Source organism: Dipodomys ordii, unplaced genomic scaffold (assembly GCF_000151885.1).
Source record: "Dipodomys ordii isolate 6190 unplaced genomic scaffold, Dord_2.0 Scaffold42, whole genome shotgun sequence".
In the NCBI taxonomy this organism is placed as follows: Eukaryota; Metazoa; Chordata; class Mammalia; order Rodentia; family Heteromyidae; genus Dipodomys; species Dipodomys ordii.
In genome coordinates, this window is record NW_012267258.1 from 2,485,731 (window position 1) to 2,496,644 (window position 10,914).

At 41.9% G+C, this 10,914-nt stretch overlaps 1 protein-coding gene across 1 annotated transcript in view; it reads right to left on the reverse strand.

Moving 5' to 3' along the window:
• The window catches only part of Tmbim6 (transmembrane BAX inhibitor motif containing 6), a 39,925-nt gene that overhangs the window by 21,081 nt on the left and 7,930 nt on the right, over positions 1–10,914 (reverse strand). Inside the window, exons 2-5 of the mRNA XM_013018695.1 lie at positions 5,980–6,071; positions 5,485–5,593; positions 1,493–1,613; positions 43–91 (exon numbers count right to left, since the gene is read on the reverse strand). Of these exons, the coding sequence (XP_012874149.1) occupies positions 43–91; positions 1,493–1,613; positions 5,485–5,593; positions 5,980–6,035 (335 nt within the window). The 5' untranslated portion in view covers positions 6,036–6,071. The remainder of the gene's footprint in view (positions 1–42; positions 92–1,492; positions 1,614–5,484; positions 5,594–5,979; positions 6,072–10,914) is intronic.

Consider the following 10,914-nt stretch of genomic DNA (forward strand, 5'->3'; position numbering starts at 1 on the left):
AAAAAAAAAAAAAAAAAAGGACATAAAGACTAAAACAGTTACCTGGGATTAATAGCAATGCACAACTCCAGAGCAGGGCCCAGGCCAACTCCTAGAAAACAAGAAAAACCCAGAACACAATTATCCAGTCTTACCAGTCAGTTCTGGAAGAGGACCCTCACATCCAAAAGCTGATCATGAGTAGCATAGGCATTCATGCTCCAAAAACAGGTATGTAAAGCTAAAGTAATTCTCTTTCCTCTCTCTTCCTTATTTTCAAGAGTATATATACTCCAGTTACTTGTAGACATACCCACAAAATTGCTCTTTTAGTTCAAATCACAAGTGATCATGGGGGGTGGGGGAAGTGAAGCAGGCAGGTGAAATATTTTTGAGCTAGAGTAATGCGAGACTATAATGTGGACTGAATCAGGAATTAGAGCAACAAGGCAGAACAGGGCCTGGTAGCCAGCAACCTTGCAGTCATGCAGACTGACTTCACTGGGAACAAAGAAAGGTCAGACAGGTTCTGCAGGTAGACACCAGCCAATAGGAGAGCAACTTGTTCCAGCCGGACATTTCTTCTGTCCTGCCTCTTTCCTGATAATTCACCTCTTCATGCCTTTGAAAACTAAATCTTAATCTGTAAATCCCTTTCTTTCTAAAAGTTCCTCAATACAGTATAGATTATACCTGTCACTCAGAACAAGTTGTACATCAGTAGGCTTGCTTTGCTATTATTTTTATTATGTGGCTTCAGTCCTGCTTCCTTTAATGATGATTCTAGAAAAGCTGCACTTTGAATTCTTTCCTGAGAGTCAGCGAATTGTCCTGTGTGGCAGATGTCAATGTGTGGCTTTAACTGTTGGCCAGGCTCAGAGCCTGTGCAAGCAGATGGACCAGTGTGGGTCCAACTAAGCCAGGCCCTAAGCCTAGTTCTCATATCTATCATTTAGCAAGTCATAAAGCTCATTCATTTGAGCACACAGTAACTATTTTTAGATCCAAAAGTAGGAGTCACAGCTGACAGTCACAAAGAAAAAGCAGTACAATGCAAAAGATATTCAAATACAAGTATGACTAGACCCTGCAGCCCTAGAAGAGCCCAGGAGGGAAAAATCACAACAGTAATATACTTCAGGGAAGACACCACGAAGAAGTCTTCTAAGGAACAGACAGACAACAAAGTATGCAAGTTGGTGGTTAACTAGAAAAAAAAAATCTCAGGTTTTAGTTTTAAGAAATACTGAAACTGGGAGCTGGGAAGGTGGCTCAGTGGTAGAGTGCTTGCCTTGCATGTCTGAGGCCCTGGGTTCAATTCCTCAGCACCACATAAGCAAAAAGAAAAAAGCCAGAAGTGGCACTGTGTCTCAAGTGGTAGAGCGCTAGCCTTGAGCTGAGGGACCCAGAGTTCAGGCCCCATGACTGGACCAAAAAAAAAAAAGAGAAAGAAATACTGAAATTGTAGCACTATCCACCCGTTCACCCCAATTAGACCAATTCCTTAGCATACCTGTAAGGAAAGCAAATCCAGCAAGAAGTCCCAGTCTCTTCTGCTCAGTTTCATGGCTATGAGGTGTTGCCATCAGCCAAATCATCAACCCCAGGGAGCCCAAGGCAGAGAGCAGGCCAGCCTGTCAGATCCAATCAATAAATAAATATTACAGGGTTTCACACTGTGGTAGGAGACTTTACGAGGTTCAAATACTTATCTAAAATTCCTAGTATTTGTAGCCAGATGCCGGTGGCTAACGCCTGTAATCCTAGCTACTCAGGAGGCTGAGATCTGAGGATCGCAGTTCAAAGCCAGCCCGGTCAAGAAAATCCGAGAGACTTTTTTTTAATTTAATTTTATTTTGGGTCCGGTTGTGGAACCTGAACTCTGGGCCTGGGCGCTGTCTCTCAGCTCTTCAGCTCAAACCTAGAGCTCTACCACTTGAGCCACAGTGCCACTTCCGGCTTTTAACTTTTTGCATATGTGGAGCTGAGGAATCGAACCCAGGGCCTCATGCATGCCAGGCAAGTGCTCTACCATTGAGCCACCTTCCCAGCTCCAATCCGAGAGACTTATCTCCAATAAACCACTAGAAAACTGGAAGTGGTGCTGTGGCTCAAGTGGTAGAGTGCTCGCCTTGAGCTAAAGAGCAAAGGGACAGCACCCAAGCCCAGAGTTCAAGCCCCACGACCGACCAAAAAAAAGAAAAAAAAAATCCTAGTATTTGTGTCTAACCTGAAGGCAAGGAAAAAGGCACTGTTTTCTCAACTGTAGGGAGGGAAATCAAGGCTCTAAAGATAAGGGAACGGAGCACAGTGGAAGTGGATGCTAAAGGTTCTTGGAGTTCCTTTATAGTCAATCATCTGCTGCATAACTGCTCAAGTCAAACTATGAATCAGTCTTGCCCAAGAAACAGAAAAGATGAGCCAAACTGACAAGTGCTTAAAAAGCACATCTCATCATGATGTAGAATAATAAAAAAACAAAAAAACAAGAGACTAGTAAATACCAATGAATGTTAACAGTGATGGGTAATGGAAGGTTTGTGTTTTTTGAGTATTTCTGTTGTAGGTTTTTCCTTCCCCAGACTGGGTCTTGCTTATGTAGCCCAGGCTCACCTGGAACTTGAGATTCTCCTGTCTCTGCTTCCCAAATAGGACTATAAGAGTATACTACTCCACCCAGCTTTGGAGGTTTTTAAAAATCACATTCTTCTTGTAAGTCATGTTTCTGAATTCTTTGTACAATAGACATTTACTAATTTTGTAACAAGTTCTTTTTCTTTCTTTCTTTCCTTTTTTTTTGTTGGTCATGGGGGTTGAACTCTGGGCCTGGGCACTGTCCTTGTGCTCTTCAGCTCAAGGCTAGCGCTCTACCAATTGAGCCACAGCACCACTTCCAGTTTTCTAGTGGTTTATTAGAAATAAGAGTCTCACGGACTTTCCTGCCCGGGCTGGCTTTGAACTGCGATCCTCAGATCTCAGCCTCTTGAGTAGCTAGGATTACAGGCATGAGCCACTGGCGCCTGGCTCTTTTTTTTTTTTTTTTAAAGGGAGAAGCTATAGGCATTAGAAAAAAAGGAAAATAATCAAGAATAGATATACACATGAAGTTCCTGTTTTCCTTTAAAGATATAGTTAACATATGGCTGGCATTGGTGGCTCATGCCTATAATCCTAGCTATTCCCAGGCTAAGATCTGAGGATTGTGATTTGAAGTCAGCCTGGAAGAGAAAATCCATAAGACTCTTACCTCCAATTAACCATCAAAAACTGGAAGTAATTACATTCAAAATGTACTTAACATCATTATTTTTAATGTATCTTGCAAACAAATGCATTTGGACACCATTTCATTGCTATCACTTCATTGCAATTTTTATTGTGAAGAATTATATTCAAAATGTATTAACATCATTACTGTTAATGTATATTATAAACATGCATTTCACATGTAAATAATATGTGGACTGTTATTTACTTACCTATCAAGTTGTAAAATTAAATAGCAATATGTAAAAAAAAACAAAAAACTGGAAGTAGAGCTATGGCTCAAGTGCTAGCTTTGAACACAAAAGCTCAGGACAGTACCCCAAGCCCTGAGTTCAAGCCCCAGGACAGACAAAATAAAAAAAAATAAAGAAAGAAAAAGACTCAGCCAATTCAAAGTAATCATGCTAAAATGGACAGTGAAATTAGTGAATTTTGAGTCACTGATCCTGAAGGAAATACAGAGTTCATTTCCTACAAGCTTCTGATCACATTTTCATGAAACAATACAGTAATCTAATTTCATGTGGTTCTGTTTAAGGATACCTTAATGTATCATACATTGTTGACTTATTAAATTCACAGCCAACAGCACTATAGCTGATATCTGAACAAGCATTATCTATTTTCTCCCTAAGATACTGCAATTAGTAATGTAATGGGCAGCACTTCCTCCCATCTTTGAATTTCAAACTGCAAAATCAGTAACAAAAACACACAAAAAAGGCTGAGGAGCCAGGCACTGGTGGTTCACGCCTATAATCCTAGCTATTCAGGAGGCTGAGGTCTGAGGATCTCAGTTCAAAGCCAGCCCAGGCAGAAAAGTCCATGAGACTCTTATTCAATGAACCATCAGAAAACCAGAAGTAGCGTTGTAGCTCAAAGAAATTTGAGTGAAATATGAAGGCAGAGTGTCATCATTCCTGACCTACAATAAGAAGCTAGCACCACATATTTTGAACAAAGTTTTCACCACGCTGTTCCTATCTGCAAAAAGTAACAGGATTAGGGCTGGGAAAGTGGCTCAGTGGTAGAGTGCTTGCCTTGCATGCATGAGGCCCTGGGTTTGATTCCTCAGCACCACATCAGCAGAAAAAGCCGGAAGTGACCCTGTGGCTCAGCCTTGAGCTGAAGGACAGTGCCCAGGCCCACAGCTCAGGCCCCACAACAGAGTTAAAAAAAAAAAAAAGGTAGTAGGATTTTGCAGTTAGCAAGCAGGTGAACTCCTAAATACAAAATCTGGGAATAATGAGAACTGATTGCATTTTTATTATATGAATGTTTAAAAAAAGTAGACCAAGCCGGGCGCCGGTGGCTCACGCCTGTAATCCTAGCTACTCAGGAGGCTGAGATCTGAGAATCGCGGTTCAAAGCCAGCCCGGGCAGGAAAGACTGTGAGACTCCTATCTCCAATAAACCACTAGAAAACCGGAAGTGGCGCTGTAGCTCAAGTGGTAGAGTGCTCGCCTTGAGCTGAAGAGCTGAGGGACAGCGCCCAGGCCCAGAGTTCAAGCCCCACGACCGCCAAAAAAAAAAAAAAAAAAGTAGACCAAAACAACACAACTAGAAACAAGAGGAAAAAACCTTGCCTTTAACTCAAGGATCAAAGTCCTGTTTTGAATACGTAATTTTTCATACAACCCTTAGTAGGAGATACCTGAAGGACAGTTTTCTGCCATTGCAAATGCGAGGCACAAATACAGAGTCATATTTATGATTTAGTGAGAGCTTCAAAGTTTTTGGTTAGTTGTCAAACTCTGCCTTCTACTGATGGCCAGCACTAATAAGTCTACCTCAGGACAAAAGGTTTCTCTCAAACCATTCAGTAGATCAGAGAGTAAAATAGGTCAAATTTGTAAAGGTCTCAATCTTGCCTCTCCCAATAATTAACAGTACAATTGATGTTTTGTCTCCCAATTCTCACTGTTCCACAGTCATTTAGGTAACAAAGAACAAGAAAAAGACACGTTGGTGACCAATGCAGAGAAAGCCCCACACATGGCTCTGTGTATCTTCCAAGTCAGCAGCACACCATCCAAAGCCAAGGTTAACATACTGTTTTCAGTATGCAGAGGGGCAGTTGCCAGAACACTTAACCAGCTCTACATATCTTGATTTAATGGTGGGCAGAGTTCAGATCTCAAATTACTGATAAGGATTAAGTAGGGGCTCAGGAATGGACCATCCTGTTGAGCTGGTTTTCCTTCTATGCAGTTTAGTATTACAGCAACCAGTTCTTACCTGGATGAAATGAGTGACCACGTGAACATAGGCCCCCGCAGCCGCCACAAACATACAGAGGGCAAAACTGGCATAGACCTTCTTCAGGTGCTGCTGTGTTGAGGGAGTTCTAGGAAAGAACATTAACAGCTATCAGTCTGGATCAATCTCATCTCCTCAGGACCTCTTCTCAGGGGGATGTGTGATAGTTATAAGTAGTTGGAGATATGTTGGGGAAAGCATTATTATAGTAAGAATCCTTAAAAATAGATTAACAGACTAATACTTAGAAGACCCAAGAGCCCAATGTCTTGTATTCCCATTATACACACACTAGGATTAAAGACTTTCCAGTGATCATATAGCAACTCTCAGAAACTAAGCATTTTTTATCAGGTTTATCTGGAGTCTAGCCAATTTGTTAACTTATACATACAGAAGTTAATGAAGTGGGGGAAGGGAGGGAGAAGCCAAGAGAAGAAATGAAGGAACCAGAGTCAAGGTTAGTACACTTACATGTGGGAGAATTTTAAGAGTGCATCAAAGTTGATCTTCCGATCAAATACGTTCATGGTTCCAGAGTCAGTGTGACACAGTCTCCTCTCTATCTGATCAAGGGTAAAGAAAAGGTTAAAGACACCAAGACACATAAAAAGCACAAATAACTTTTTTTTTTGTCAGTCATGAGGCTTGAACTCCAGGTCTGGACACTGTCCCTCAGCTCTTCAGCTGAAGGCTAGCATCCTACCACTTAAGCCACAGCGCCACTTCCGGTTTTCCAGTGGTTTATTTCAGGAAAGTCTCACAGACTCTTCTGCCCGGGCTGGCTTTGAACTGAGGTCTTCAGATCTAAGCCTCCTGAGTAGCTAGGATTACAGGTGTGAGCTACCGGCACCCAGCTACAAATAACATTCTTATTTACAATACTGACATTGTTCATTAGAATAATGAAGCTATCAACAAGGCTTACATCTGTAATCCTAGCTACTCCTGAGGATCACAGTTCAAAGCTAGCCCTGGCAGAGAAGTCCGTGAGACTTTTATCTCCAATTAACCACCAGAAAACTGAGGTGGAGCTGTGGCTCAAGTGGTAAAGCACTAGCTTTGAGCTGAAGAGCTCAGGGTCAGTGCCTAGGCCCAGAATTCAAGCCTCAAGACTGACCAAAAAAAAAAGCTACCACCAGGTGCTGGTGGCTCACTTCTATAATCCTATTCAGAAGGCTTGAGATCTGAAGATCAAGGTTCAAAGCCAGCCTGGGAAGAAAAATTCATGAGCCTCTTATCTCCATTAAACTACTCAGAAAGGGCTGGGAAGGTGGGGCTCAGTGGTAGAGCGCTTGCCTTGCATGCATGAGGCCCTGGGTTCGATTCCCCAGCACCACATAAGCAAAAAAAAAGGAAAAAAGCCGGAAGTGGCGCTGTGGCTCAAATGGTAGACCGCTAGCCTTGAGCTGGAAGAGCTGAGGGACAGCGCCCAGGCCCAGAGTTCAGGCCCCACAACTGGACCCAAAAAAGTAAAAAATTAAAAAAAAAAAACTACTCATAGGGGCTGGGAAGATGGCTCAGTGGTAGAGCGTTTGCCTTGCATGCAAGAGGCCCTGGGTTTGATTCCTCAGCACCACATAAGCAAAAAGAAAAAAAAAAGCCAGAAGTGGCGCTGTGGCTCAAGTGTAGAGCGCTAGCCTTGAGCTGAAGAGCTGAGGGACAGCGCCCAGGCCCAGAGTTCAGGCCCCACAACCGGCCCCCCCTCAAAAAATAAATAAACTACTCAGAAAAAGCAGAAAGAGGTAGAGTATTAGCCCTAAGTTCAGATACTGCAACCAAGGCACTGAGTTCAAGCCCCAGGACTCACGCGCGCACACACACACACACACACACAATCCCAGGACTCACGCACACACACACGCACACACACACACACAATCTCCCTACAATCTATTTCACTACCCCTCTCCAAATATTTTTTTTTGGGGGGAGGGGGGGGTCCAGTCGTGGAGCCTGAACTCTGGGCCTGGGTGCTGTCCCTCAGCTCTTCAGCTCAAGGCTACCACTCTAACACTTGAGCCACAGCACCACTTCTGACTTTTTACTTTTTGCTTATGTGGTGCTGAGGAATCAAACCCAGGGCCTCGAGCATGCAAGGCAAGCGCTCTACCACTGAACCACCTTCCCAGCCCAATATTTTCATTTTTATGTATGTACTTTTGGAATGCTTGCAATAACTGTTAATTATTTTAAAAAGAAGTAAAAAATAAACCAATCTTCTCTCCCAAACAATTGTTACTAGCATTTGATGTCTATTCTTTTGGAAAGTCATTTGTCCTTTAAAAGAGTTTGTAGGAGAAATTCTCAATTAGCAGCCTAGTTAAAGGGATCCACTAGCATATAAAACCAATTTTAGGGCTGGGAAGGTGGCTCAGTGGTAAAATGCTTTAGCATGCATGAGGCCCATGGTTCCATTCCTCAGCATCGCATAAGCAGAAAAAGCCAGAAGTGGTGCTGTGGCTCAAGTGGTAGAAGACTAGCCTTGAGCTGAAGAGCTCAGGGACAGCGCCCAGGCCCAGAGTTCAAGGTTCAAGTCCCATGACAGACAAAAAATAAATAAATATATATATATATAAAAATATATATATATATGCATAAGTTTCCTACTTAATACATATTTAAATTGAACTAAAGTTCACAATTTTAAAGCTTTTTTATTATATCTATGAAAACTCATTTATGCAAAGACTTCCCTGTATGTTTACCATCCTTTTAACATTCCCAATGTTATTATTTTACCATACTTGCTTTAATTCCTTCCTCCCTGTCACCTCTCTGTTAACTCTTGCCTCTCTCTCTCTCTCTCTCACACACACACAGACACACACACATATACACACGCACACATACAAACATACATACATACACCAACCTTATCTGTAAAGACTTATCAAGAAACTAGCCAAAACACCAGTAGCTCATGTCTGTAATCATAGCTACTCAAGTGTCTGAAATGTGAGGATTGTTGCAGTTTGAAGCCAGCCCAGGCAGGAAAGTCTGTGAGACTTATCTCCAACTAACCACCGAATATCTGAAAGTGGAGCTGTGGCTCCACTTGAGAGCCAGCCATAAACCAAAAAAATCTAAAGAGCCCTGGCCCAGAGTGCAAGCAAACACAAAAACAAAAAATGTGATGTCGTTTTCTTTTTTTCTTTCTCTTTGCAGTAATTCTAGGCACTTTGTGCTTGCTCATCTAGTACCCTACCACTCAAGCCATACTTCCAGCCCTGTGTTTTGCTGGTTATTTTAGAGATGGAGTCTAGCAAACTTTTCTGTCCTGGCTGGCTCTGAACTGCAACCCTCCAGGTTTCAACCTTATAGGCATGAGCCACCAGCACTTGACTACAAAACTATTTGTAGCCCTACAACTTTCTTCAGATTTTCCCCCAACAATTCTAGTATGCCAGAAAGGACATTTTAAAGCCGATCCATATTAAGGTTAAATCACATCAACACCAGAAAGTCACCTTTAGTCTTGCTCCCACTCCTATCATGCATGCAGTCCTACACACATTCAATCCACAGAACTAAAGATCTGATCGAGAGCTTCTCTCCTAAATATAGATCCTCCAAATTCTTATTCAATAGATGATGCCTATCTCTTTCAAATCTACCAAAAAGGGGAGATGGTGGACGGGTAGGATGGGCTTCAAACACAGACACAGAAGACAGTCGAACTACTCATGCCCATTTGAATCAGTAGACACCCCCAATGCTCAGCACAATTAAACTAGACAATGGATATTACTGTCCTGAAGTCAACCTCCTGAAGAACCCTGTGCAGATGGAATGATGCCACTCTTTAAGTTATAAGCATCACTGCCATTAGTTTCTTGAGGCTCTCCTCCCCCAAAAACAGTCACAATAGCTGGCTGGCTTTCTCAAGAGTCCCTTCCTTTCCCTCACCAATAACCACACTCACCTCACTTCCTTTATGTTTAAGGCTGGATACAGTGAGGAGCTGCAGACCCTAGTGAAGTTGCTGCCCTGTCCTGTGAGTCACAGGGCTCTGGGCCCTCTTGATCTAGATGGTGCAATTATTGCAGGCTGTTGCAAGGTTTAGCACAGCCTTCCAGAACCATGATAAATGATCCTCTAGGGAGCACACTTACAGGATGACAGAATCCAGCACCTGGAAAGTGTCTTTGTTTAAGGCTTCCATTAACAACCTTAATGACATCCCTAGACAGAACTTACAACAATACTGAAGCAACCTGCAGAGCCAAGTTTCTCAGTGTTCACAAAAGCAATGCTAAAGTACCTCTTGCTTCCAATTTCAAGCATCAAAAGGAGGAGAGGGCTTCCAATGCCCAGAGGATTGTTAGAAAGGGGCAATACACATGTAACCAAACCATTCTGACAGGACAAAGGCAGAAACTCCTCTTTCCCAGTGGTTTACTGACTGCCTCTTTCTTGGGCCTGCTCTCTAGATGAAAACTATCAAAGGCTGTGTGAGTGAAGGGACATCGAAGTAATTACACCTTGATTTAGTAGTAGCTTAAGATCTGAAAGACTTTAAAACAACTTCCTTTTTGTTTTGGAGATGGGGTCCTACTTTTGCTATGTAGGCCAAGCTGGCCTTAAACTCATGATCCTTCTGTATCAGCCTCCTAAGTGTGTGATTTTAAGGCATATGCTACCATGTCAGACTAAAGGTTTTCCATTTTTTTTGCTATGTTTACCTATTCCAAAGTTTAAATAAATGGTGAACTAACTTTAAATGAACTACCAGATTTTAGAGATGCAAAAGTAGATGACAATTTTAATAGCAGTATAGAAAAATACAATAAATCATTTAATGTTCAAGATACATTATTCAATTTATTTCAGAAATGTTAAAATTGGAAGGGAATGTAGACAAGTCTTAGAATCAGGAAACAATAGCTTGCTGTTCCAAAGAGACAAGAACTATCATACACATATAAGTACTAAAATAAGTGTTCCAAAGAGACAAGAACTATCGTACACATATAAGTACTAAAATAAGTGTTCCTCGAGTTTTGCCAGATAGAATACATTTATCTGGTTTCTACCTTAGCCCCAGCTTGTTGTGCTCAGAAGCTGAACAAAAAACATAACCACACCTTTAATTTTCAAAGGCCAATATGCAAAACTCAGTAGGAACAAGATTAAATTGCATTTAGAACTCAAAAATAAAAACTTCCATACACCAAGAGCTTTTTAGTCCCAGGAACAGCTGGCTCTTAACATGGCTTGAACTAATCAAAATGATTAACCAAGTAACTCAGCTTACATAACAGAAAAACCCACGATTAAATAACAAACTTTACTTAAAAAAAAAAAATGCGGGCTGGGAAGGTGGCTCAGTGGTAGAGCGCTTGCCTTGCATGCCTGAGGCCCTGGGTTCAATTCCTCAGCACCACATAAGCAAAAAGAAAAAAGCCG